At 55.2% G+C, this 27,428-nt stretch overlaps 9 protein-coding genes across 9 annotated transcripts; 4 read left to right on the top strand and 5 right to left on the bottom strand.

Moving 5' to 3' along the window:
• Positions 1-1,338: 1,338 nt before the first annotated feature.
• BBA_07490 (transmembrane alpha-helix domain-containing protein) lies at positions 1,339-2,661 on the top strand (the record flags this gene model as incomplete). Its single annotated transcript, XM_008602587.1, has 1 exon — positions 1,339-2,661. The coding sequence occupies one exon, from the start codon at positions 1,339-1,341 to the stop codon at positions 2,659-2,661; it is 1,323 nt and encodes a 440-aa protein (XP_008600809.1).
• A 1,238-nt stretch (positions 2,662-3,899) lies between these two features.
• Positions 3,900-5,788, bottom strand: BBA_07489 (uncharacterized protein; the record flags this gene model as incomplete). The annotated part of the gene is made up of 3 exons (XM_008602586.1): positions 3,900-5,278; positions 5,324-5,407; positions 5,458-5,788. The coding sequence occupies 3 exons, from the start codon at positions 5,786-5,788 to the stop codon at positions 3,900-3,902; spliced, it is 1,794 nt and encodes a 597-aa protein (XP_008600808.1).
• Positions 5,789-6,835: 1,047 nt separating this feature from the next.
• BBA_07488 (DASH complex subunit Dad2) lies at positions 6,836-7,374 on the bottom strand (the record flags this gene model as incomplete). The annotated part of the gene is made up of 3 exons (XM_008602585.1): positions 6,836-7,008; positions 7,055-7,114; positions 7,161-7,374. 3 exons carry the CDS (start codon positions 7,372-7,374, stop codon positions 6,836-6,838), a joined length of 447 nt encoding a protein of 148 aa, XP_008600807.1.
• A 458-nt stretch (positions 7,375-7,832) lies between these two features.
• Positions 7,833-9,792, top strand: BBA_07487 (shugoshin-like protein; the record flags this gene model as incomplete). Its single annotated transcript, XM_008602584.1, has 4 exons — positions 7,833-7,884; positions 7,946-8,369; positions 8,418-9,145; positions 9,209-9,792. 4 exons carry the CDS (start codon positions 7,833-7,835, stop codon positions 9,790-9,792), a joined length of 1,788 nt encoding a protein of 595 aa, XP_008600806.1.
• Positions 9,793-10,516: 724 nt separating this feature from the next.
• Positions 10,517-11,322, bottom strand: BBA_07486 (vacuolar protein sorting-associated protein; the record flags this gene model as incomplete). Its single annotated transcript, XM_008602583.1, has 3 exons — positions 10,517-10,642; positions 10,718-11,128; positions 11,254-11,322. 3 exons carry the CDS (start codon positions 11,320-11,322, stop codon positions 10,517-10,519), a joined length of 606 nt encoding a protein of 201 aa, XP_008600805.1.
• Positions 11,323-11,812: 490 nt separating this feature from the next.
• Positions 11,813-15,682, top strand: BBA_07485 (pre-rRNA processing protein Rrp12; the record flags this gene model as incomplete). Its single annotated transcript, XM_008602582.1, has 2 exons — positions 11,813-11,881; positions 11,936-15,682. The coding sequence occupies 2 exons, from the start codon at positions 11,813-11,815 to the stop codon at positions 15,680-15,682; spliced, it is 3,816 nt and encodes a 1,271-aa protein (XP_008600804.1).
• Positions 15,683-16,549: 867 nt separating this feature from the next.
• Positions 16,550-18,816, bottom strand: BBA_07484 (uncharacterized protein; the record flags this gene model as incomplete). Its single annotated transcript, XM_008602581.1, has 4 exons — positions 16,550-18,061; positions 18,116-18,379; positions 18,439-18,558; positions 18,613-18,816. The coding sequence occupies 4 exons, from the start codon at positions 18,814-18,816 to the stop codon at positions 16,550-16,552; spliced, it is 2,100 nt and encodes a 699-aa protein (XP_008600803.1).
• Positions 18,817-21,965: 3,149 nt separating this feature from the next.
• BBA_07483 (bZIP transcription factor) lies at positions 21,966-23,615 on the top strand (the record flags this gene model as incomplete). The annotated part of the gene is made up of 1 exon (XM_008602580.1): positions 21,966-23,615. The coding sequence occupies one exon, from the start codon at positions 21,966-21,968 to the stop codon at positions 23,613-23,615; it is 1,650 nt and encodes a 549-aa protein (XP_008600802.1).
• A 1,134-nt stretch (positions 23,616-24,749) lies between these two features.
• On the bottom strand, positions 24,750-27,126 carry BBA_07482 (dimethylaniline monooxygenase; the record flags this gene model as incomplete). The annotated part of the gene is made up of 5 exons (XM_008602579.1): positions 24,750-24,916; positions 25,010-25,879; positions 25,998-26,247; positions 26,350-26,880; positions 26,962-27,126. 5 exons carry the CDS (start codon positions 27,124-27,126, stop codon positions 24,750-24,752), a joined length of 1,983 nt encoding a protein of 660 aa, XP_008600801.1.
• Between the last annotated feature and the right edge of the window lie 302 nt (positions 27,127-27,428).

The raw sequence follows: 27,428 nt of genomic DNA, 5'->3' as shown, positions 1-27,428 counted from the left end.
AATAACAAAAGAGAGAGAGAGAGAGAGAGAGAGAGATCCTCGATAAAAACGACAAAGGATGAGTAGGGACTTTTCTGTCTTGAATATTTCAGAATGCGACCTGTCTTGGTTGCTGGTCTCAGGTCTGTGCAACGTTTTGGGAAACAATTCTGAACTCGCTTGACTCGCACTCGGTACCAGTAAGTGGCGCGCCCGGCGCTAACGTTACTGTAGACCTCGTGTTTTTTAGTGCCTTTTTCAATTAAGTGGCGTCGACTAACCAGCTTCAGGGGCAACCAAACAAGTCGGCAGCTACGTAAAAACTAAAAGGCCGACGTGTATCGTAGCACAGCTTCTGTCGACGGCCATTTGACCTATTCCGGCTTTATTTCTGGCCAGGAAAAAGAAGAAACAAAAAAGTCAACACCAGGTCCGGCTTGGTTTCTGCTGTCGCAGTCCTGGTCGACGTAATAATACACCGAGACAATAGGTACCCAGTATTAGTTTAGCGTCACCTCCACTGGTGACTGGCCTGTCCTCTGGTGGTGCATCCACCTCGTGTTACTCGCTGCTTGCTGAATGCTGCGAGCACCACGATAGCTCTGAATGCAGCCATCCACTGCAACCAAATGCAGCTAGATGCACCCAAGTAATCATAATCATCCGTTGCCCATCCGTGCCCACTGCACATCAATCCATCATCTTGCCGCCGACTTCCCTGCTTCTTGGTACCTACCAATACCTCTGGCACCCACCCACTGCCAATCCACTCACTCACCATCAAATCCCTGTCTGTACCAGCAGCGAGTAAGCACTGGAAAAAGCCTTTCGCCCTTTCTCCCCATCACAACATCTCTATCCCCCAAAACACCCTCTCCTCGCCTAATCCATTCGATAACACGACCCTACGACACCATCGGCCGCAAATCCCTCCTGCGAGGGATCTCCCTCTTCAACCTCGTCCGCCAAATTCCCCTGGGACCCTGACCCCCGACGAAACCACAGCCTGCCAAGGTAAGAGATGATGCGACACTGTTTGCCTCGTGTACTTTTGTCTGTGTGATTCTTGTTTCCGCTGCGTTTGCCAAAAAGGCCGCGTCATGACGTCTCGACAACTTGCAATCTTTGGACAGTCCCATTCATGACGGTTCCTGGCAATTCACACTCCTGAAGCTCCAACTTCGTCCCTCCCCCCCCGACTTGATCCGCCAAACGAGCCTCACGTTGGCATTTGAGTTTGTGCACCGCTCCACCACGGCTGTCTACGTTTCCGCGCCCAGTTTCCATCATTGCACCGCCGCCATTTACACAAACTCTTTTGTTTCTGCTCACTCACTCCATCCCGACTCTGCTGACACCATGCTTCCTCTCAGGCTCATCGCCCCCAACCTCAAAATGCCTCCTGCCGAGTATGCCTGGGATGGCGGCAAAGGCAACCTGAGCCTCGCGGTGAGACAGGCCCAGTCTGGCACCGGAGGAACCACTGGCGACGCCAACAGCACCTCGCAGCCTCCTCCGGCCAGCACTCCCAGCACTCCCAGCACCGGCACCGAGCCGCCATCTACCGCCGGCCAGTCCACACCGACTCCCTCGCCTGCGCCCGCGCCCGCGCCCAGCACAACGGCGCCCGCGCCCTCCCAGCCGTCAAGCAGTGCTCCTCCGCCCCCGTCGAGTTCCGCTCCTCCTCCTCCTCCCTCGTCGTCGTCGGCCGCGCCACCTCCGTCAACTCCTGAGCCCGCGCCTGCGCCTGCGCCGTCTTCGACATCGACATCGACGCCGGCGCCAGCCCCGTCCGTTCCAAGCTCGACTCCCGTCGCTCCAAGCACCACGCCGACGCCCGCCCCAAACCCCCCAACCACGACTGTTGAGACCAGCCTGACACCTACATCGACATCGACCGTCATTGTCACCTCCACCACCACCGGCAGGTCAATTTCTTCCTCGACCACGAGCACCCCCTCGCAGAGCCCCACTCCCGTTTCTGGCGGCAGCAGCGGCGGCGGCCTCAGCTCCTCTGGCAAGGTTGCCATCGGCGTCGTCGTCCCCATTGCCGCCATTGCTATTCTTGCCGTCATTGGCCTCTTTTGGTGGAGGAAGCGCAAGGCCCGTCTCGAATCCGAAGAAGAGCGCCGCAAGGAGGTGGAGGACTACTCGTACAACCCCAACGCCGACCCAACCATCCCCGCCGTCGGCCTCGTCGGCGGCGGCGCTGGCGGCGACAATGGCTATGAGATGCGCGAGGATACCTCCAACGGCTATCGCGGCTGGGGCTCGACCACTGCTGCTGGCTCCGTCGGCCGCAAGGCCTCGACGACGCTCTCCAACCCCGGTGCCTTTTCCGATGCCACCACGGCTCGTGCTCCCCACGACGGCCATGACGGCAACTCGTCTCAAGAGGGCGAGATTCTTGGCGCCATGGGTCCCTCGGCCGCCAACAACCGCGCCGACGTCCGCCGCGGGCCCTCCAACGCATCGTCTTCCTATAGTGCCACTGGCCGTTCCGAGGGCTCCGACAGCGGCTTGTACGGTGGTGGCCCTGCCGCCTATTACGATCAGTACAGCCAGGGCGCCTACGGTGACGGTGGTGCCGTCATTCGCGATAATCCCGCACGACGCAACACCCAGATCGAAAACACGTCCCACTTCCCCCAGCAGAGCGCGGGTATTGCTCAAAATTTTTGATCACGTTTCCAACTTGCCACGACCTACTTTTCCTTGTCATTTGTACACCTAGCAACCATCATTGTACGTTTTCGATTATGCATTCTCCTACCAGATGCCACACACACACACACACGACGGGGCTGCTGGACCCCTACAACGCAGTTACTAGACGGCAATCCGCGACCTTCTTTTTCTCTTTGACGTAAGGTCAACAAGGCACTCATTTTACGCGAAAAGGAGATGGAATTCCCGCAGATGATACATATGGTGCTGAGTATTTACTACTTTAGTCCCTGCGGGCTTTCCGTCCCCAACAATTTTTCTGTTGTTGGCCTAAAAACTCGCCTTTTTGAGCTTTTGCCTAGGCCATTGAATATATTCCTGGCCAGAACTCGGTCCTTTCTTTTTCTTTTTTTTTTCTGTTTTAGGTGGACCACACAAAAGAAGACAATACCAACTTGTTCTTGAATATTCCTCAATCCAGGAATTTTTGACCTTTTTTTTAATTTCCCTTTTTTTTTCTTGCTTGCATTTTGCATGTGCAATTTTCTTTCTTTTCATTTTCTGATTTATAACCTTGCTGATCTTATCTGTTATAATTCGGATTTCGTTGGATGAAGAGATGGGAGAATGATGAAGAAAGGACAGAGAGAGAGAGAGGGGAGGGGGGATGTGGTATATATACTAGTATAGTAATTGGTAGCTGACTTAGTACCCAAGAGCAGAACAAAAAAAAAGTATCAAATTATTCTAGTCAGGATTGAACTCTTGGTGCAAGTGAAGAAGAAGGCCGTAGATTTATCCATGTGTGGCATTGACGGTATTGATACAGAGCCAAAGGAGTACAGCATACGATGAAGGGTCGGACATGGCGTGCCTGGCATACGACATCTTGAAAGGGTTGGCACTGCATGGATCAACCCGATCCCATGTAGGACGGCATGTCGGAAGCAGCTACAAGACTTTGCAAGAGACGTCGCACTGCAACCCAGCCAGTACTTCTGCTTCTGTGCACTGCAAGCCACATGTCTTTGTAGATCAAAAGGGGAAAACCTCGTTCCTGGACAATCTGTACCATGTATAAACCAATAGACTAAACATGCTAATGTAACATTGTGGGCCAATTGCCCCGACTACACAAGATATTCGATACAGACTCAAACGCCAACACGTGCGCACCTTTGCTCTGCTGAGACCGTCTCCAAGGCAGTCAAACATGCAAAGAAAAAACTTCACAATCGGGCCACAGACCGTTTTTAGCTGGCCACATCGCGACGCTGCATCTCCTTCTGTGCCAGCTCCTGGCGTCGTTTCTTCTCTGCCCACTCGCGACTCGCGGCTCTAGAGCGTTCAGCGGCTTGCTCCCTGGCAGTCTTGACTCCCGTGTCCTGAGCTGTGTTGGGTCGCAGTCTCGGCGCGCTAATCTGACCAAGGGTGCTTTGGCGACGCGCTGTCTTATGAGCCGCATCCAAGGAAGAAGCAGGTCTTTGGCCCGGAGTCGGGGCGCTAGTCTTCCTGACGGTGCCTGGTGCCGCGGATACCTGTCCTGGGACGGCCGAGAGTCTCTTGCCTCGGACTGTAGCTGCAGCCTTAGCCTTAGCCTCCTCCTCCTGTAACTTGGCCTGCCGTGCCCGGCTAGCAATGGTCTCGCGAGGCACTACGCTCGGAGCACTGCTATTGCGAAAAGGGCGGGCCTTGAATTCTCGCTTCCTTCGCATTTCTTCCTCTTCGGCCCGCAGCTTCGCCTCATGCTGCTCCCTCTTTCTGCGAGAAATTGCCTCCCCAGGCAACTCGAAAGAAGGCTTTGTGACGGTTCGCAGCTTGGCAGGTGCAGCATTGACCTTTTGACTCTTTTCGAGAACAGCTTGGCGGGCCTCGCGCTGCTCCTTTAGTCGCCGGGCAACAGCCTCGCCAGGCAGTTCAAACTTGGGAATCGTTGGTGGTTTGGTAGATTTGCATTTTGGCGATCTAGTTGGTGTGCTGCTAGCTGGACTGCCGACATTCCTGGTGGGGGGCGATGTGGGTTGGCGGTTCTTCTGACGCAGTGTCATGGAAGCAGACCGTTGCAAAGACTTTTCACTGGTCTTGCTATTGAGGCTCATCATAGAAGTGCGCTTTGTGATGGATTGAACAGAGGGTGAGCCGCGAGCAGACGTGGCGGCAGGCGACCTGACCACATCACTGGGGGCGGCTGGCTTGATTTTCGCCAGTGCACCGACGGCCTCGAGTTGCTCCTCGAGCCTATCAAGTTCCTCAAGCGAGTCTTCAATGCGCGGCATGGAAAAGGAACCAGTTCTAGAGCTTCCCGCAAGGCTTTCACTGGGGTCTGAGATGCCTGAAAGGGCGGGAGAAAGCGCGTTCTCAACCATGTCCACCACCTCCGGCACCTTGAGGGCAGCACCCCGATACGGCGGAGGGGCATTTTGCTGATCCCACGACATGGTGGGATTTGACTGGGTACCGGTGATTGGTGTTGCTAAAAGGGTAACTCTGTTAGTTTGCGGCTGTTGAGTTGATACCTGCTGAATAGGTCCTGATCTCGATGCGCAGTGCAGCAGGTTGCAGCCGAAAAGCATAGCCCCGTCCGATTCAGATTGGCGACTGCGGCCATGAAACCGTGGCTGATGCGGATCGTCTGAATTCGGTTGCGCTGGACATGATATCAGCCATTTAAACTGACCTGCAAGATGCTTCTGAACCTGTTCTCGCAGAGTTGGTTCAGGCGCGGCGTGTGTGGGGGTGTTGCGGGTGGTGTTGTTTGTCGCTGAGACGAATTAGTGAATGCTACGAATGCGACGCGTCAACACTAGGTACCTTCGGCTTTTTGCTGCGCAAACGTCGTGTCACTGTTTTCGTCGAGCGCAGCCAGAGGCTCAAACGTATGGGCGCTCAAGGCAGGTCGCTGGAGACGCGGAACGTGCTGTTCAATTTGGGGCTTGACAAGCTTTGAATCCAAGCCACTCCTTATCAGAGGAATATTTTGACTATTGGGTATGGCGAGTTCACCAAGAGCGCGGGAAAAGGAATTGAGTTCCTTGTCAGCAGGAGGATATAAGTGAAGCTTGCTGTCAGTGTCTTGAAGAATGTCAAAGGCAGTCTTGTGGGTATGGCAGGGGCGGATGCTATCAGGGCGAGCCGGGGGCATTTTGCTCCAGAAGCTCCGAACTGGGCAGATATCCCTGCAAAGAAGCTGTAACAGCCAGGGGTTCGATGTGGCTTTCAATGGGGCCAAGGGCGGTCCTTTTGTAATTTCGCGGATCGGCAGAAGAGGTACGCTGGAAGAGGGGAGTCGCCCTGGCGCGATGAGCTGAAGCGAATAATTGAAAAAGGCAATTCTAAAGGCAACCGAGAACTTGAAGAGAATAGAATTTGCGAAGCAATGCAAGCCTATGGTTCTGCAGAGATTAAAAAGCTGATGCAAGGGAAAATGTTTTGATTTGGGTTGGTGGCGTTGTTTTGTTTTGGCATCTTTCCGGTTCTATTTACATGGAGCAACGCGAATGCAGACTAACTTAGCTGCTCCTTCCACGCCTGCCCCGTGCTTGGCCACTGTGCAGGCGGCCTCGTCGCTAAAAAAAAAGGTCGAGGCCACCATACTTCGTATAATTCATTGGAAGCCGATGACCCTGGTTCAGGGCTGATAGTGATCAAGCCCGTGGCCCGTGGCCCGTGGCACACTCTGACTGGCCTCTCTGCCTGCAGCACCTGGCTCTCCCTCTCTTCCCCCTGCATGCATGCTCGTCTCGCTGTTTGTTCCCTGCTGTCGATGCCCCGCATGCCCGCGTTGACCATGGACGCTAAAAGTAGCCGACAACTGCCAACTGCCTGACAGTAATCCGCAGGTAGTTACGGGTAGACCCCTCAAAAGCGAATTGCCAACGACTGGCTGCTAGCTGCTCTGGAATCCAACGAAACTTACTCTAAAAGTAATGCGGTGTGTGACCAACTGTATCTTCTTTGGCCAGCAAACAGCCCCGCCGGCTTTCGTTGGTGCTTGTCATGCTCAAATTGTCATTCATGCACAGCCAGCGAACCAATATGCCAAGAACACATAAGTATCGGTATAGCCGTGTGCATGGAAACATGCGCTGTCATTATTGCTCGTTTTCAGGCCACATCGGCCACGCAGTTGACCAGTAACTAGGTGTATTCACCCGTCCACTCGGCCGAAAATGTCCTCATGGCAAGTGCATCATGGGCTTGCCATAGATGCATCCTCAGCCGCTGCCGCTTCCATATTCTCTGTTTGAGCATGCAGCGTCGGCGCGTGTTCTGTAGGAATTCGTACAAGCGTCTCTGGGAGTGGACCGTCATCTTCGGGCTCGTCTTCGTTTACGGGCGCAGATGCTGGCTTTGCAAGTTTTGCTGCGACAATTAGCGATTGAAATGCCATAGTCAAAACCTCACTTACTCGATGCCATGTTAATAGCACCCAAGACGTTGTGCCAGTTGCCAATCACGGCTGCGATAGCTACACAGCGTCAGTACAGAAATGTAACCACTCGGCCCGAAATTACCTTCTGTTCCATCCGTCAACGTGGACAGCTTCTGCTCTAGAGCCTCCATCTGCGATGCGACCGCTCCGCTGAGGTCTTTGAGCTCCTTAAGATGCTCCAGCTCCGCGCGTTTTTCCTCGATTCGAGCGGAGAGCGCAGACTGCTGACCGGAGGGGGCACCAATGCCACTCTGGGCACGCATATGAGTCGAAAGAGATCGCGTAGGATATGACATGGCGATAGCAATGACGGCGAGGTGCAAAGTCAGCGGTCTCGCCTCTGATCGGTACGCGTCGCGTAAGAACTTTAATTGAGTGGCCGTGTTTGCGCTTCTCGGTAGCTTCAGCGAGCTTTAGCGAGCTTGAGTGGGTTTGACAGCGCTATGGGTCGGCCTCTGGCGGGCTTACAGCGGACACACGTGCCCAACACCCCATTGCCCGGACAACCAACATCAATTCCTGTGCCCCACCCAACTTAGCCAATGGTGAACACGCAACGCTACCCAAGCCTTGTCCTTCCTGACTGCATCTTCGATCTGCACACTTGGTTGATATTCCATCCAACGTTTTTTCTGCTCGCGCTCGCACCGATATACACAAAAGCAAAGCAGGCTGTTGTAAGCTTTAAATACCTCTAGCTACAGAAACCAAATTCACACATCGCCGCCTGCTCTATCGCTGCTGGTCAGGCAAAATGGCCAGACTAAATGAGCCAGCGCTGTCAACAGACAGCACCATCGAGAATCGTGCGACCCCCCTCCACTAACTTGATGCGACGCCTTGGTACTAACTTTGAATAATGTTCAGTTCGCAAGAAAATGCTTCGCCAAAATAGAGAACTTGCCAAAACCAACAACGTCCGAGCCCTGCGCATACGAGAACTCGAAAGCGAGCTATCAAATGCCCTCACCGAGAATCTCAAGCTCCGCGGCTACATCGTTGAGCTCGAGCAAGAGCGTCACGAAAATGATGCCCGCCAAGATCATGCTCTGACCATCAAGAAGGAACTCGAAGCTCAGCTCGCGGAATGGAGCACCCTCGTCGCTGGTCTGGGGCAGGAGCCCCCAATCAAGCGGCAGTGGCCACGCGCTGCAGATGTCGCCACAGGCAGAATGAACTTCACTGCTACTCGTCCTAGCCCATCGCAAAGGCGTCTTCGGGATGTCGCAAACGACATCGAGCAACTCGGTCATATTGCCGAGCACAAAGCATACTCGCGCATGTCCATGAAGTACGTGTTGCCCGACTTGGAATCCTCACCCACTGCTAACATGTCAAGCTCCGATCAAATTCGAGCTTCACGACCCGATGCAGACTACGATGAGCTACTTCCAGAACTCCCTGCTCCTGCCTCCATCGGCCAACAGTCGACCAAGGCTGACACGACACCACGCGAATCCAGAATCCGTAACTTTTCTGGTGAGCTCGACTCCTCACCGTTGGTGGTGTCATCACCAAACCTCGACAACCTTTGCATTGGCTCTGTACCACCCACAAAGAGCATGACTCCGATGATTAGAGATACTCGGGTCCATGTCGATTCCACCCCGGACACACCGATCGCACCGCCCCTTAAGACTGGAACGAAGCGCAAGTTCAACCGGGATGATTACGAGCCCATGACATTGGAACACATCACAGACGAGAATAAACCTCCGCGGACCACAATCAACAAAGCTTCTCTTCTTGAGAACGCACGTGGCAAGACTCTCAGGGAACTTGCCGCCGGACGACGAGAAGCTGCCCGTGCTGAGGCCGCGAGAAATGCGGCGAGGGTACCATTAGCAAAGAAGAGCACAAACGATGATGTTCAGTCGCCCAAGAAGCGTCGAACAACATCCGTCGACGAAAGTAGCTCTTTGAAAAAGACGGGAAAGAAGACAGAAAGTGCCAGTGTCAGCGCGGAAAAATTAAGGGCTTTTCTAGCCGCGGCAGCCGAAAGAAGGCTCGCCCAACAAGCAGCTCTTCCGGTCGTGGCTACGATAGAACCCTCGCGTCTGGATACAGGTACAGAGACATCATCGCCTCCACCAGCCACTGTGACCTCTTGCTCACCTGAACCTTCAGTAGGTTACAGGAAGAACAAAGGAGATACCCCACCCCCCACGGATATTGGCTCTCAAGGTGAGACGTCCAGACCAAGCCGTAGAAGCAGACCAGCCATCAGCTACGCCGAGCCCAATCTGAGGGACAAGATGAGGCGACCGAGAAACGAGACATTTGACGCGGTTTCCGGCGAGGGCAAAAGCAGGCGCTTCAGTCACTCTGAAATCTCTACCGGCGACGTCAAGAGGGAGTCGACCGGCTCAGATTCCTTCAGAAAGTACATTACGCGCCCGCGAAGCTCTGATGTATCTACAGAGAGTGCACCAGCCCGCGTTGCAGCAGGCCACTCATCCTTGCCACATGAACTGCCGTCAACCGTGCAGGCTAATCGTCGACAAAGGAGTTCGCGCCAAGCTTCTCCAGCGAGCGAGCAGAGTGACGTCTACGAGTTTAGTAGCTCGTCACCGCACACGGAAGAAAGCTCCGGGTATCTGACACGACGAAGCGGGCGCAGAACCACTGCGCCACGAAGACTATCGGCCGCCGATAATGAGGATCATGGTGTCGTCAGCCATATCACCACACGAAGACGGAGCATGATGGTCTAGCACGAAATTGGCTATAATAATGACGTTTGGATTTGGAAAAATTGGGCTTGGATTTCAAGACTTGGAGTTGAATTTGGATGCTTGGCTTGAATTTGTAAGCTTGGGTTTGAATTTGGAGAATTGGGTTTGAATTTGGAAACGGCATAAAGACAGCATTGGGCGTTTTGATTTCACTTTTCTTGTTCCGGGAAGGCTGGACTGATTCGGTTGTTTTCTTCATGGGCGCTTTGGATGGGGTATTACCTTTGGAATATCCCTCTTCGATTGCTTATATCTCTCTTGGATTGTTGGGCTGTTTGGATCCTCTTGAATTGTTGGCTTGTTTGGATCCCTCTTGAATTGTTTGGATTGTTTGAATCCCGCGTGGATTGTTTGTATCCCTCTTGGGTTGTTTTCATTTTCGCTTGTTTTTTGCATGGGCGCAGTTCACAGAGCAAAACTCTCATGTTTGATGCCAAGATACCAAAGCAGCAGCATTTTCTAACAATGGCTTTATTTACATTTTTCTCTCCCTAAGCTCCTCTGTGTCGTACGTGCGTTATTATTGCGCAATTGCTATCTGCCATGATCATCAACATGGCGGGAATTTCTTCCAGTCAGCAGGCTCTTTCATGCTGATTCTGTGCATATCATGATATAATCGGTGCAGTCCTGCACTGCACTTTGTCTGGCCGGTGTTCGCTAGCACAGGACCTCAAGTTCCACACCCGCGTCGCTATCTTGACTATGACGCATTCCCCGTTTGGGGGACCGGCTTTGTATATGTGACCTTTTCCACCGCGACCGTCTCGTTACCCTGCTCGTCTTTCCTGAGCTGGTAGACGTACAACGTGAGCGAGATGCCTTGTACCTAGACTTGAATTAGCACAAAAAACCCATCATCCACCCTTTGCCACAGCCAAACGCAAAAAACACGACCACCTACATCCATCAGGCAGAAGCTCGGGGTCGACCCCTCGCCGTCGTCGCCCCAGCCATTGAGAAAGGCGCCGGTGGCGCTGCCCGGGTTGACGAAAAACTTGTCCATGTACTCAAAGGCGTCAAACTTGTGGGTGCCGCCGTAGCAGAGGACGTCAACGTCGAGGCGATTGGCCTCGGCGAGGAGGATGTCGGGCTCGCTCGAGACGAGCGTGAAGCCCTCGACGAGGCCGACGCGGATGCCGCCGTGCGTGACGACCTGCGTCAGCGGCAACGACGTGGCCTCGACGTCGTACCGGCCCTTGACGATCTTGAGGTCGGGCGCAATGGACCGTAGGTACTCGTACGTGGTCTTGTCGGTCAGGTTGCCGAGGCACAGCGTCTGGCCAATCTTGCCGGGCGCGAGGAGCTTCTTGAACTGTAAACGGGGGTAGTTGTTGTTGTTGTCAGCGGTTGTGGTTTTCGCGTGAGAGAGGGCCTGCGGTCGTCGTCGTCGTCGGCGGCGGCGACGGCGACGGCGACGGCGACGGCCGTTTGTTTTACCTTGGCGGGAAAGTCGAGAGCTCGGTCGGGGATGTGGACATCGCCCAGGACGAGAATTAGAAAAGCCATCGTGTCCTGTTCCTCCCTATGCAGCTAGGGGCTGCAGCAAATCGTGCGGCGCGGTTGGGGGTTTGGGCGGGCGGGCAGGTCGGAGTTGGATGATAAGTCGCCGGAGCTCTGCTAGGTTCAACGGTGAGGCTGGAGGGGCAGCTGAGTGACGAGTTCGCTGCAGGTTACGTAGACAGCGCCGCCGCAGCACACGAACAGCGGCTACCTAGGTCTGTGTGGCTACCGGTAGCAAACTACCTAGGTGGGTAGGTAGGTAGTGAGGTTCATTCGGGTACAGCGATAACTCGGCTAATGTACTCGCTATACCTAGACAACTCCACACCAAAGGAAAGACACATGGACGGATCTTATCGCTGGCGGGGAGTTGCCGATAAGGAATTTTTTCTGGATGGTGCACCAAAAAATTTGGGCCTGGCTTGAAGTGCCTTCTGACCGACAGAAATATCACCAATCTCTACTGGTTATCGATCAACTATACTTTTCGGACAAGATGGCGACGCCATCTTTGGCTGAAAAGCTTGATAAGATCAAATCGCCCGGTCTGCAGAGCCAGCAACGTGTAAGCCAAATTCCAGACTGCATATTACGGCCCGACTGCTGACATCTTTGATAGACGGTTGTTGTGCTCAAGGCTGTCGAGTCGACTTTGAAGGAACAAAACACTGCGCCTACGCCGACCGGATACTTTGCCGCACTTCTCGCTCTACTCCAGAATGCCAACAGCAGCGGCACCGTCAACACGGAGCTGGCCATGCCGGCCATCTACCTACTCGACGTCGTCACACCATACACCCCCGAGGCGCTGCTGCGCTCCAAGTTCACCACGATTCTCACGCTGCTGGCGCCGGTGCTGCTAATGGCCGACGACGCGGAGCCACTGCTTCTTCGCACGTCGATTGGCTGTCTAGAATCGCTGCTGCTCGCGCAGGACGCCGCCGCGTGGGAGCTGTCGGTTGCGCAGGTTGGCCCGCGCCGCGCCGTCGCCGGCCTGCTCAACCTCGCACGGACGCCTCGACCCAAGATCCGCAAGCGTGCCCAAGATGCCCTCAAGCGTGTCTTGCGCAACCCGCCTCCGAGCCCGGCCCTCGACCACCCGGCCGCCGACATGTGCGCCCAGACGGCGCTCAAGAGCCTCGAGGAGCTCGCGGCGGCGGCGATGAGCGCCCGCAAAGGCAAAAAGGTCGCCGCCGCCGCGGCGCACGATCCCGAGCTCATCCACGCCCTGCAGCTCGTCAAGACGGTGGCGGCGGCGAGCGGCGGCTGGCCGAGTACAAAGATTGAGTCGCTCTGCGAACTGCTCCTCAACATCGCCAAGGCTGGCAACGAATACATGACCATGGCTGCGTTCGAGATTTTCGAAATGATTTTTGAGGGCATGAGCGAGGAAGTGTCATCAGCCAAGCTTCCCCGTCTCATGGAAATCATTTCTGAGCTGCGACCGGCCGCCAACGACACACAACTGGTCCCGCCCTGGCTGGCCATTCTTTCCCGAGGATACGATGTCTCTGCGCAGCTCGAGCCCGAAGAGACCTTTCAAAAGTTGCCAGAACTCTTCAAAATGGTTGCACAGTTTCTAGAATCACAGTCCGAAAACATTCGCATCTCCGCCTCGGAGTGCCTCATCTCGTTCATGGCCAACTGCGTTCCTCAGCAAGTCATCGTCGATCCTTCAATATACGACGAAAAGACACTCGAAAAGATTGCCAAGACGGCCGAGTCTCTTTTGACTGTCCAATTCCAGGCCGCCTGGCTTCAGACCTTCAATGTCCTAGCCGCCATGTTCCTGTCGCTGCGCTGGCGCGCCAACCCGATTCTACTCAGTGTCACCGAGACTATCGGCGAGATTCGCGAAAACGCATCGTTTCGCAACAAGAAGGAGGCTGACGATGTAATTGGTCAGGCAGTTCGCGCCATGGGTCCCGAGGCCGTCCTTTCCGTGCTGCCGCTGAACCTGGTCAAGCCCGTCAAGGGCCAGGCCGGCCGCGCCTGGATGCTTCCCATCCTCCGTGACTACACCAGCAACACGAACCTTGCCCACTTCAAGCGCGAGATGGTGCCCCTCAGTGAGGTCATGTTCCAGCGCGTCCTCGAGCACGGCGACGCGCCCAAAACCATGGAGGTCAAGATTTACGAGACGATCGTGCAGCAGGTGTGGTCCATCCTGCCCGGCTACTGCGACCTGCCGCTTGACCTGGCGGAGGCATTTGACCAGTCCTTTGCGGAAATGCTCGCCAACCTCCTCTACAAGCAGACGGAGCTGCGCCTCGACGTCTGTCGCGCGCTCAAGACGCTCATCGAGTCGAATCAGGCGCTGGCGGCGATTGCTGCCGACGAGGACGATTTCCTGCTGCAGGCCCGCGTCGGTAAGGAGGCGGCGGCAGCCAACCTCACCCACCTCGGGCAGTACGCCGCCAACATGCTCGCGGTGCTATTCAACGTGTACACGCAGACCCTGCCGCAGAGTCGGGGACCCATCCTGCAGACCGTCAACGCCTTTCTCAGCATAACACCCAATCAGGAGCTCATGGACACGTTTGACCGCGTGAGCAAGATGCTCGCCGCGGAGCTGGAAGCCCTCGGCACGGCCGAGAAGGAAAAGAATGGCGGCCAGAAGGGCAAGGACCACATGCCTTCGACCGCGCAGACACTCATGGACCTAGTCATCACCATGTCGGCGTACCTGCCACGCGAGAGCTTCGCGACGCTTTTTGAGATTGCCTCGCTCATCATCAACCGTGATGACGAGCCGCAGTTGCAGAAGAAGGCGTATAAGCTGATTCCGCGCCTCGGCACGTCGGAGCGCGGCAAGGCCGCTCTTCAGGAGCGCAACGCCGCCCTGCAACAGCTTGTCGTTGCCAGCACCGACAAGGTGTCCGCGCCCGCGCGCCGCGACCGCCTCGCCGCCATTTCCGCGCTCCTGCCGCACGTCCCCGACACGTCGCTGCACTTTATCCCTTCGGTCCTCAGCGAAGTCGTCATTTGCTGCAAGGAAAACAATGAGCGCGCGCGCGAGGCCGCGTACGAGCTGCTCGTGCAAATGGGCGCGCGCATGGCGGCCGCCGACAACGCGCCGATCGACAATAAGCAGATCCCGCACATGCCTGACGACGCGCCTGCGGGCACCGCCAATCTGGAAGAGTTCTTCACCATGGTGAGCGCGGGGCTGGCGGGCAGCACGCCGCACATGATCTCCGCGAGCATAACCGCCATTAGCCGGCTGCTGTACGAATACCGCGGCGCGCTGTCAGAGCAGACGCTGTCGGACCTGGTCCAGACCATGGACCTCTTCTTGACGTCTAACAATCGCGAGATTGTCAAGAGCTGCCTGGGCTTCGTCAAGATTTGCGTCATCAGCCTGCCCGTGGAGCTGATGCTGCCGCGGCTCGCCACGCTCGTGCCCAACCTTTTGGTCTGGAGCCACGAGCACAAGGGCCACTTCAAGGCCAAAGTCAAGCACATTCTCGAGCGCATGGTCCGCCGTTTCGGCTACGATGCCGTCCACCAAAACTGCCCCGAGGCTGACCGCAAGCTCATCACCAACATTCGCAAGTCCAAGGAACGCGCCAAGAAGAGAAAGGATGCCGCGCGCGCGGGTGCCGGAGCCGACGGCGACAGCGACGACGATGACGAGGAGGAAGGAAACGGCAAGCAGCAGTTTGACACGGAATACGACCGCGCCATCTACAGCAGCGAGTCGGAAGGCGACGACGACGGCGATGATGATGACGAAGCGGCGGCGCCCCGGCCAAAGAAGAAGACGCAAAAGGGCGGCAAGACATATATTCTCGAAGACGATGACGAGCCGCTGGATCTGCTCGACAAGAAGGCGCTCGCCAACATTTCCTCCACCAAGCCCTCCAAGACGCGGCAGCCGCAGAAAAAGTCCAAAGCCAAGCTCGACCTCGACGGCAAGCTCATCCTCGGCCAAGACGACAATGACGACGAAAACGCCATGGAGATTGACCAGCCCGAAGCAGGTAGTGGCGGTGTCGGCGCATATGTCGCCGCCATCAAGGGCAAAGACGCCGCGCGGCGTGGGCGCGGCGGCAAGCTCAAGTTTTCGAACCGCCGCTCCCGGGACGACAACGACGGCGACGATGACGAGGATGGTGGTGTGCAGCTGGATGAGAAATCTGCCGCGGTGGTCAAGAGCCGCATCAGCCCTGGCAAAGGAAGTCGCGGTGGTGGTGGTGGTGCTAGAGGAGGGAGAGGCAGCAGAGGCGGCGGCGGCGGAGGTCGAGGCGCCCGATCGGGACGCGGCGGCATCGCCAATGGCCGGAGAGGTCTGGGCGTGGAAAAGAAGCACGGGCCGACGGGCGCAAACGGCATCGCCAAAGGTCGACGAGGCGGCCGGAGCTAAACGATGCCAACCCAAGGAAAGGGGCACAAGATTGAACTGGCATTTTCCATGGAGGCGAGAGGAGGATTTGGAGAAAGTATGGATGCGCGTTTTATTTGTTTTGGGCTCGCGCGGGAACACAAAAAAAAAAAGAGACTGTATATACTTGGTATCATGATTCAATACCATTCAGAGAACACTTGAAAGGATCACGCAGGTCGAATTTGTATTACAATGTGAATAAGTGGTGTTTGTATTGTGATTGTCAAAATACATCATTTGAATATGCATGTCTCTTTCCCAAACTTATTTGTAACTTCCCCGGACCGTTTTCAGGAACTGGTAGGAAAAATGATCATAGTCTTCGTATAGTCTTTCCCGCAGCGCTATGCAAATTCAAAAGTAAAAAGAGATTAGAGATTGCAGCCAAAAACATCAAACGACAAAAACGTCCGACAACAAATAAGGTTGTGCGCGACTAACGAAATTGCGACATGATTCGGCTCAGCATGCAATCATCTACTCTTGCCTTCCAACCAAAACGTGGATCGTTTCGCTTCACATCGTTCACTTGCCTCCTCCAGTCAAAAAACGTATATATATGCCCAAAGAGCATGCCCGTAGGTCTTAATCGAGAACAATGACGTTCCCTCGTGGCCCGTGCCGTCGTGGCGATGCCTGGATTGGCGGTGACCGGTATCCATGTCCTCGAGCCTGCCCGTGTGCATACTGGCCGTCTCTGGTGGTGGTGCTCCAGCTGCTTTGATTTCTGCATTGTGTGAGCACATTATCAAGGTTTTCGGCGTCAAGAGTCTTGCCCAGGAAGAAATAGAGGTAAATGAAAGAAGTAAAGAAGAAAGAAATCAAAGCGGAAGAAACCAGCAACACTCACAGGTCCCTACGAGGTGATGGGAAAATCCCTTGGTGCTCGGCATGAGATGGTGATTGCGACACGGCGCGAATATGGATCGCGCCATAGTCTCGGGGGTCGGAAACCGCCATGGGAGCCGGCTGCGGGGGACTAGTCCGGTATTGAGCTCTCCACGGAGGCACCGCATGCGTCATCTCCCGCGAGACAGGGTACAGCTCGACGCCTTCCATGTCGTGATCCTGCACCATCGGACTCTCGCGGCGCGAGGCAGCATACTGGCGGCTTCCATACGGCTCCGGGGGCCGAGACCAGCGTCGTTCCACTTCACGAATCAAAATGGGTTCCTCTAGGACGGGGACTCTCTGTTCTTCTGGCTGGGTGACGCGCTCGTAGAAACCTCCCCGATCCTCCATAACGATGGGGTTGGAGCGCTCTCCTGGCCGGTTTACATCCATAATTATTCTGTGAGCGGTGGTAGGACCTTGTGGTTGTACTTGCCAAGCGTCAACCTGAAAGGCGCCATTAGGTCCGGGTGGTTGTACATCGTTTACTTGCCTAGATGCATGGAGATATACTTCTGTCCCGTAAGGTGGCCGATAAGGGTGATTCATGGGGATCTGAGGAGACATTCTCGGGTACCCCGATGGGGGGCCGGGGTTTACCATGTATGGAGCACTTCCTCCAGGTACGGCAGTCTGATACTGAGGCTGATTCCAGACATCTGGGTGCGGAGTATCGACAGCCCGTTGAGGAGGTATGCAACGCACAAACGAGGGCTGCATTGGTGATATGGGCTCTATCGAGGGAAGTGGTACATCCTGGGACGGGGGTGTCATGGGCCGGGAAGCAGCTTGCCCTGGGAACGCCGGTATATGAATTGGCTGCATCGAAACAATAGGGCGCAGACGCTGCTGCCGGTGATGGATAGGGTAAGATCCGGTGTCAGTATCCATGGCCGTGGAAGAGGAGGAGCCCCGGACCTCTCTATTTCGCCGAATGGCTTCCTCCCACGCACGGTACCGTTTGAAACCTCGTTGGTTTCGCCTGTGAGATCTAGAGTCTTGCTGATTAGGGTCGGAAACAGACGACTGCACATGTACAGGATGAGCCCCAACGTGGCCCGTCTGCAAGTCCATGAGAATATCTGATTCGGGTTCTGGCCGGGGTAACCTGGGGCTTGACGGTCCAGCAACTGAGGGCTCCACATCGGACTCCTCGACTGAGGCAGTGTAAGTAGACTCGTCGTCGTCGGAATCTCCAGTCTCAGAGTCTGAAATGACGACTACTTCGCGGAGGATTTCGTCCAACTGATCGCGGCCAGTTTCTTCATCCCCTCGCCACTGGACGAGGGTGTCAAGGCAAGGCTGTTCCACAAGTTTGCGGGCACGATCCCAGGTTCCCTCCTTGAGCAGCTGGTCATAAGGTGTATGATTATGACGGATATGGGCCAGCACTGCTAACTGGACTCTTCTAGCCAAGGGAATGTCTTTGGAAAGGCCGACGGGCCCCGCGCCTCTCGTGGCCACGCCCTGGGCATCGTGGTTAGAGTTAGCTAGGGACACGGCAAGAGAGTGGAAACGAACTCGGGTAAAGGAATGATCAATGATGGCTTGACGATCAGTGTTGGGGATACGAGGAAACAAATCTCTGAGAGCAGCGTCAGCCTGTGCGTGATAGATTTCCTGCGACTCGGGAATCGGCTCAGGTGATCCATTCGTGGAGACGATGGGCAGGGAGGAAAAGTGCCGCAGGCTGTCTTTGGCCTCCTCGACAATGATTGCCCTGATGTGATGGCCAATGCGGTGAGTTTGACCCGATATTTGATGTCCGGGGCGGCTTTTGGAACTCTGCGTGATGGGTGTTAATATGAGGGGCTACACTTGTCGGCCGACGCACGGCCACCTACGGAAACGATGAAGATCATGGCATCTTTTTCTCGAGATATCTCTTTGCAGGCCGTTGTTAGAGCGGGATTGCCTATGGGAACAAACTCGAACCCTGGGGGCGGCTCTTTCTTGGGGGTGAACTAGGGATGGTGAGTCGAGGAAGAAGTTACGGGCAGGCGGCATCATGGGCAAACCTGGTATTCGAGCTTCTTCTTCTTGTTCTCGTTGGCGACAAACTCAAAGTACGTGTGATGCTTGGACTTGGGTTGGATGGTCTTTGTGACAAAGCCTTCGGGCACAGGCGCAGACGGGTCGTACTGGGACCTGTTCTGCCTCATGTGCCTTTCCTTTGGGCCGCCAACCACCGCGGCGGGGAGGCCGCGCTGTTCCCTCACCATTTGTGGCAGCTATGTCATGTTTATGGGTTGAAGACAGTTGAGATGCAGGCAGCAAGTTGACGAGGCTGGAGCGTGAGCGCAGCCAGGCCAACAGAGAAAGAGGCCTCTGAGAGGTGGTGGGCGAGTCGTTAGTGATGCCAAACAAGCATCGGGTCTGCAGCGGCAAGAGCTTTGGCCAGACAGGTACCGCGAGGGGTGTGCAAATGACCACACCCGAGAAGGGTAAATCGGAAAAGAGCAAAGGTGAAGAGCGGAGCAGCCCGGGCCTTTTGAGCCAGCTAGAAGCGCGTTGATGGATGTTGGGGAAGTTGGGCCACGATTGAGGTCGGTTAGGCAGATCATGATTAGGTAAGCATGCAACTGCGATGTGAAGATGCAAAGCGTGCATCACGTGTAATGTATGGCGGCCAGACGAGATTGGGCTGTAACTGGGGATTGAATAGGGCGGTCTCGATTTATGCAGCTTGCGAATTCAAGGACCAGTCAAATCAGGCGAAAAAGCGAACTTTGAGGCCATTGGCGGCGAGATGCAGCGTCACGGTTGGTGCAATGCAGGATGGGTTTAGATTGGCTCTTCAAGTATTACAGTGTCAGGAAAACCACAAGACAATCGGTGTGGCTGTCGATACTGCGTGGAAGCGTACGAGAAAAACGGATTTCAGGTCACCGAGAGGCACAATGTTTGCGTGATACATCTGTGACAAGACACGACGCATGAAGCTTGCTCATGCTCCTTGCCATAATCTGCATATAGACTGCGTGGTAGAGGGTCTAGAGGCCGGGATTGGGACCGCATCATGGCATGATTAATCTCTGCACATTGTAAAGACGCAGAGCTGCGATGATCGTCGGAGTTGCATCGGAGGTGGTCGGGTCGATGAGTACCAGCAATAGGTAGTTGGGAAGTATCGCCGTGGTGGTGACACTAGGGCGTCAATCTGACGCCCAAAATGTCAAGTGGAAACTGAAACAAATCATGTAGAGCAAGGCATAATGTCAGAGTATCTGACTAAAGTGTTATGAGACCCGTTTGGCAAAGATGAGATGTTTGTGCATGAGATTCGATACGGTGTAGCAGCCGAATGGAGTAGGGTCAGCACTGGCAAAGCAATAAGCATGCAAACAACGCTGCATACTGTGTCTATCCAGGCAGATGAGCCAAGGACGTGACAGTGATTGAGTCGCAATTTTTGATGGATGCGATGAAGTGCCCTCTCGGCTTACTTGGTTTGTTGCGTTGGTGCTGGATCTTCAGAAGAGTGGTGAACAAACAACATGTGTGGTCATAATGGAGGAATGGTACCGCCGGTCCCGAAGCGATACCCGGGGTGGGCACGTGACTGGACTGTTGATGAAACACACGTGACTTGGACTGGAAGCCTGGAACAGGGGACGAAGATGTGCGGGGCCTTTCGGCATCAGGGGTCGGGCGCTAGTTAGTTAGGACAGCACTGCCACGGTATTTAGCAGGGCAGGCAGCGAGATAATCAAGTACATATGCAAGGCGGTGCCAAGGGCGAGAGATGGCGTACTATGCTATCCTGCAGAGCAAGCAAGATGGGCCAAGCAAGATGGGCCAAGCAAGATGGGCCAAACAAAGCGCAGGCCTGAGACGAACAAGACATGTGTGCACCAGTAGTACGACGGTGGTCGGGCTTTGGGATTTGACAGCTCAGAGCTGAGAGTGTGCCGAGTCCGAGTGCAACGCCAGCGAGGTCAGTGTAGCGATGCCAGTGCATCATGGCTGGAGTGTGGGGGTGTTGGGACGGTACCTGTAGGAAACATGGCAATGGCGTGAAAGAAAAGGTACCTGTTGAACCGAGTAGAGGTTGCCGCTATTTAGGGCGTTTCGAGAGACGTGGTGGGTGAGGGTGGGTGGGTGGCAGGCTGTGCCGTCGGGGCGGGTGGGCTGATGTTTGGAGGAGGCGAAAGATTGTTTATTGATTGATGCGACGATTCGTTTGCATGGAGACTGAATTATTAGGCAGTGGGCATTATTAGATGAGAATGCCAGGCAGGCAGACAGAGGGCAGACAGCGGGCAGAGGACCAAGGTAGAAGAACGATTGGGTTAGCAACGAGAATTAACCTTGGATACGTGTTAGATGCACAAAGGGTAAGTACGTAAGCTCCAAGGCGCTAGACGGGAATAGTTGGACGAGGAACGGCAAAAACGGCGGCAGCAGTTCCCAGACCAAAGAAATCGAGTGAGCAGGTATTAATATGATGGATTGAAGCGTTGGAGCAGAGGAGCGGTAATTGGCTGAAGAGAGGCGCGGCACCCTGGTTGCCGATTGTGGAAGGAGTTGAGCGTCGTCATCTTTTCAGCGGTCATCTTTTTTAGCTCTGGCTAATTATAAACCAGTCATGTCGTTTATGGTTCTGAATGGCATTGTGTGCATAACAATCAAAGGCTCTGAGCGCCGGTCAACGTCCGCCTTCAGCGTTAGCTGGGACTGAGCCAGTCGTATTTGTAGCGCATTTTAATGCATTGTGTTCATCGGCTTGCTCTAAAGTAACTGAACTAAAAGGTCTATACAGTTTAAAAAGACTGCTAAAAAGGAAATGCAGCAGGTCACCATTTTAGCGTATTGCCCGGCACTAGGCAAGGGAAAAAGCTGACGCGTCCCTCATCCCCTTGGGATCCACTAACCCACCTCAGTCTGGCCAACCACTATCAAGCCTGTGGATGTATGGACGGCTCTCTTTCCCGAGCCTTGCTCCTTTCTACTAATTTTCTGCCTATTTTCTGCCTACCTATCCTTGGTCTTTTGCTTGGCTCTCCTACTTTTTGAGCCTTGTTCGCTGGCCCCTCTCCCTCAAGCGTCTCCCAGGCTCCTTGGCTCCGTCGCTACCCCCGGCTCGTTACTGCCACCGTGCCACCCCCCATTCCATCCGCCGCCAGTCTGTTGCCATTCATAGCCACAACAGCCCCCTTCCGCTGCCTCACGTCACATTTTCCTCCATCTCTTCCCTCCATCTTCTCTCCTCCAACACCATCACATCAACAAAACAGATCGCCTTGGTTGTTTTTTATTAACCACCAATTTCAAATCAAAACGTTTGCAATCGAGTCTTGACCATCACTCGATTCCATCGCCACTTGACTATTTACCACCGCCTCGCCTTGACGGCAGCTCATCCATCACCATGTCGGCCTCGGCCCAAAACGAATTCGACGCTCTGCTCGACCTTTCCGAGTTTGATGCCAACTATCAGTCCCCTTCGCTCTCCCCAAACATGGGCGCCAAACCTACCTTTGCCAGCCCCATTTCCGACATGACGACTCCCTCTGTCTCATCCAACACAACCTCGCAAGCCATGACCGGTCCCAGTCACAACTACGACATGTACCGTCAGCAGACCGGCTTTGTCCCCGGCGCCCTCACCAATACTATGGCTGTCAACCAGACCAACAACACTGGCTATCAGGACTTTGGCCGCCTCGACTATCTCACCAGCTTCTCTCCTGAAAATGATGTCTTTGACTTCAATACATCGCCCTCACAGCCTACCCTTCCTACTTCCGAGCTCGACCTGGACTTTGATGCTTCCACTACGGATCAGTTCTTCACCGTCAACCCCAGCAATATCGAGCAGCACCGCCATCAGCAGCAAGCTTCCGCTACCAGCTCTCCCGGCCGTCTCTGGCCTGGTTGCCACACCCAGGCTGCCGCCGTTGCCAAGGCCCAGGCTCGTCAGCGCCAAATGATGCAGCAGACCCAGAGCCAAAAGGCTCGCGGCAAGGCTCCTCAGGTCAATGACCCCATTGTCGAGCAAAAGATTACCCAGCTCCTCAACAACATGCGCCAAAAGCCCGCATCGGCCTCTGGCGATTCCCAGTCTGGCTCTCTCAGCATGCCTCGCTCAAAAAAGTCGGAGGAGGACATGGACGAGGATGAGCGTCTCCTTGCCAGCGAGGAGGGCAAGAAGCTCACCTCCAAAGAGCGCCGCCAACTTCGCAACAAGGTCTCTGCCCGTGCCTTTCGCTCTCGCAGAAAGGAGTACATCTCGCAGCTTGAGAGCGAGCGCGACCACAAGGATGACGAGGTCACCAGTCTCCGCCAGAGCAACCGTGCCCTCATGGAGGAGAACAAGCGTCTGTCCGACCTGACCCGCATGCTTCTCTCGTCGCCCAGTTTCTCCAACTTCCTCGACCATCTTAGTACCAACTCGGCTCCCATTCCTCAGGTCCCCATCAAGGTCGAACCTCAACCCGAGCAAGAGCAGGCTCAGATTCCCAAGGATGCCAACCCCTACGGCAACCAGTCTCAGCAGCAAATCGGCATGGCCATGATTCCTGAGCAGAGCATGGACTACTCTATGCTTGCTCTTGATGGCTACAACTTCCAGCCCACCGTCTTTGTCGTTGACACTCCTGAGATTCCTGCTCCCATCGACGTCAGCCTCCTTTCTGGCAAGACTTGCACCATTGTCGAGTCCTTTACCGAGGAGCAAAAAGTCGACGTTCCTGTCATTGAGCGCCCCGTCCAGACTGAGAATATTGAGCCTAGTCATGTCACTCCGGTCGACGACAAGTTCGAGTCTGACCCCGAGTTTGCCCTCTTCCACGCCCAGTCCTCTACCCCTGCTGCCGAATCCAATGTCGTTTCTGAAGGTCTCTCTCACATTGATGTCTTTGGCGGCATCGATGCCGACAAGGCCCTGTCTCGCTTCGAGCTTGTTGATGCTACGGAAGCGGAACATTGTGCTGTCTACGCCATGGCTCGTGTCCAGCGCATCTCTGCCAGTGCCGAGTCTGTTATCGCTAGATTAGAACTTCTCACTCTGGAGTTGTAATTGGCTGAATGCGTTTGATTTTGCAGCACAAAAGATTTGAAGCGATTATGGATTGAGCAGAGCGTTTCATTTGTACCACATGTACTGTGCATATCGGGACTGGATTACTGGGGTAACGGATACTGGCGTTGGGGACAGGCACTGGCTTGCTTTTCTTTTTCTTTATAATTATACATATATTCAAGCTGCGCCTATATGAGTATAGATAGATCCGCAACGGTTCACTGCTCAATGACATTTAACATTAGAATATCTTTTGACTCTTTTAATTTTACCTCGGGACCGTTTGGTAAAGTGTACTGGCTACCTATGAAAGCTTGACATGGGACGTGACTGAGGCAAGTATTGGAGTTTCATCGTGACACGTCTGGGGCGGTCGATCATTGGGGTATGACCCGCCAACGGGCACAGCACGACGACCGCATTAATCGCTAGGCAGCCAAATGAGGAACAACAATTCATGCATGTATTTTTAGCTCTGATACTCAGCCATGATGCCAATCTGCCGTCGCAAAAAAGTGAAAAGCCTGCGGATAACCATGGTTGGTTGCCTTGTAGCACGAGCGGTATTGCTTGCATGTTGGCGTCTCGTGCGCGCTAAACGCAAAGATTTGGGACGGGAAGCAGAGGACAGATGGCCGAGGCTCGAGTAATATATATAAGTAGTCTCTAGTTAGGACTGATGGCGTGAATATGGGACATAATTTTTTTTTTATTTTTATCTTTTTCGGAATCGGCATGTTTACTAGGCAGTGAATGGTTGGTAGATGTTGGCATAAATCTTCCGTGTATAAGTGCCACCTTTACTGTCGTGCCGTTGAAGAGATGTGCTGCCATTTTGTTGGTTCTAGGCGGGACGGTTCATGACAAGACCGGAAACAAAACGGATCAAATAGGTTACTCTTATATTTCACTTGCCTCGTAATCAATCGGAAACAAAACAGAGAACTTCGGGCCATGGCAACTCTTGACAAGACCACACACACAGTGTACATCAAATCACACCTTGCTCCGCCAAAGGTACCATGGGTCATGGCCGCTCTCCTTTCTGCAAAGGACAACACCTACCTCTCTGATCAGGAAAAGCCCTGGAATTGTCCAACAACAAGAACTAACTAGCTCAACGGGGCGCAGCTACTCCAACGTCTTGGCGACCTCCGTCTTCCCATTCGCGCACCCCGACGCGCGCCTCACGCCAGCAGCCGCCTTGCCCGGCAGCGCCGCGATGCCATATGCCGCGTGCAGACTCAGACTAATCGTGCCAAACACAATCAGAGGTATGAGCGTATACGTCAAGAAATCTAAACCGCCCCGCCACGCCGACAGTTAGCCCATTCTCTCTTCCTTTACTTCTAGACAACGTTGGGGGGGGGGGAAGACCAAAAAAAACTTACACACAAGACCCCCCGAGCGCCTCACCACCTCGTACAGTTCCCCTTTCATAATGTCCTCGGCCACGGCCTCGTCCCTCCACGGGCCGACGAGCCTAAACTTTGTGTTAAAGTTGGATCCCATTGCCCACGTATACGCGCATCGCCAGCCCCTCCGCGCCACCGCCCTCCACGTCGGCGCCGCGCCCATGTCCAGCGCCAGCTGGTACGCGTAGCTCTCATGGTCGACGCCCCTCTTCTCCACCCAGACGTCGTACCCGGCGCGCGGATGCAGCCGCCAGTCCATCTCATACCCTTGCACCGCATCATCATCATCTTTTTTTGCTGCGGACTGGGAGGAGCCACGCGACGGCGACGGCGACGGCGGCGGCTGCAGCACGAGGCCCTCCTGGTGCTGCAGGAGCCGGAGAACCCAGAGCTGCGCCTGTAGCTCGGCGAGCGGCGGGATGGCGCCGATGCTGGGCCGGACGAAGCCGATGAAGCCGACGGAGGGGCAGGAAGGGTCGTAGATGCCCCGGACTGAGGCGGAGGAGAGGGAAGGGTAGCCGTGGTCGAGGATGGGGAAAGAGGTAATGTAGCCGGTGGCGAGAATGACGACGTCGGGGATGAGAGATGGTGGTGGTGGTGGTGGTGCCTGGGAAGCGGAGAGAAGGGGGGTGGAGGATGAAGATGAGGATGAGGATGGGGGAGATTGAAAATGCATGTTGCCGGAAGAGTCAATGTGAGAGGGCCAGGACTGAACGGAGATGGTGCGGCCGGGGTGCGGCCGCAGCGGCACGTTGAGGATGCGCATCCGGAGGCGGTTGAGCAACGACGTGGAGCGGTGGTTGGCGGAAAGGTACGGCAGCGCGCGGTCCGACTTGACCATGAAGACTATATATACAGGTTATACACACCATCAGATTAGCTCATCTCGGGCTTTACCATGCTCGACCACGCAAAAGCAAAAGGTGAAAAGAAGAAGAAGAAGAAGAAGAAAGAAGAAACGTACGGGAATCCAGGTGCTTGCGCTCCTTGCTCATCTGCCCGACCCATTGATCCGGGCCCTCTTCCGTGCCGCTGATGCACCAGTGCGCCTTGCGCACCCAAAAGTCGTACGCCGCCCAGAGGAGCGAGCTTCGCTGCAAGCGCGGGTGCGCATACGCCGTGTCAAAGAGGCTGGCGACTGAGGTGTCGACCGGCTTGTTCGGACGAGCACCGGCCGGCAGCGGTCGTCCGCGCGGCGTCGGCACCGGAATAATCTAACCACCCCCCACCCCAAGATTTCTGTGTCAGCGCTATCTCTCTCTCTGTCTGTCTTTGCATCTTCCAGAAGAAGATGGGGGGGGGGGGGGGTTTCAAACCTTGGGCGCGCAAAAGAAGCCGCCGCGGTGGCACAGCGTCACCGACGCCGTCGGCGCCGTCACCGCCAGATGCGCCATGTCCATGCCCGTCTCCCCCGCGCCCAGCACCACCACGTGCGTGCCCTCGCCAAGCTGCGCCCGCGTCTTGACCTCGGACGAGTGCAGCACCGTCTTGACTCTTTCCAGCCCGGGAAGCGCGGGGATGCGCGGCAGCACGTGCATGCCGGTGCAAATGGCCACGGCGTCGCAGTCCCAAGTCTCGGTCGCGCCGCCCGTCTCCGTAGAGGTGAAAATTTCGACGGTATGACCGCCGCCGCCGCCGCCGCCGCCGCCGGCGTCGGGATGATGATGACTCCTCCGGCTCCGGGTGATGCGCGTGACGCGGGCTCGGCAGCGCACGTGCGGCCAGAGCTGGAAATGGCTCAGGTAGTCGCGCAGATACTGTACGTAGGCGGCGGGCGTGACGAAATCGGGCGCAGAGGCGGGGAGGCGGAAATCGGAAAAGGCGGTTAGGTACTTTGACGAGACCATCTGCGTTTCATAGAGTGAGTTGGGGGTGTCAGAAAGTGTAGAGGGAGGAAACTGGAGGCGGGGGGGGGGGGGTATAATCACCTCGGCGTCTTCGTAGACGCGCGCCACAAAGGTGCCGCCAATCTCGTCCTCGGCTTCATAGAGACGCACTTCGAGCGGCGGAATGTCAAAGAAGTGATGCGCGGTGGCGAGGAATTTAAGCGTGACGAGGCCCCCGGGGCCGCCTCCGACGACAGCGACTTTCATGGCTTGTTCTGGTAATCTTGAACCACGGAAAATGTCCAAAGGTGTGAGTTGATAATGTCTTTTGATTAAGAAGATTAAGCGATAATTTGTCTGCCGGAGAAAGGGTGACAAGCCGGCACAAGTGAATCACGGCATCGGTCGAGATATATAAATGCTTCAACTGCGGTCATCGTAAAGCCCACATCTGAGAACAAGGTGTCGATCATGACATTGTAGGGTCAGAGCGTCTCGACAATGGCGACAGGAACCGCAAACAAAGAATCATCATCGGAAATGGCAATGGCCGCGACGGAGCACAAAGA

Source organism: Beauveria bassiana, assembly GCF_000280675.1.
Source record: "Beauveria bassiana ARSEF 2860 unplaced genomic scaffold BBA_S00025, whole genome shotgun sequence".
Lineage (NCBI taxonomy): Eukaryota > Fungi > Ascomycota > Sordariomycetes > Hypocreales > Cordycipitaceae > Beauveria > Beauveria bassiana.
Note: the sequence above shows the minus strand (reverse complement) of the source record. Positions and strands in the feature narration are given on the sequence as shown.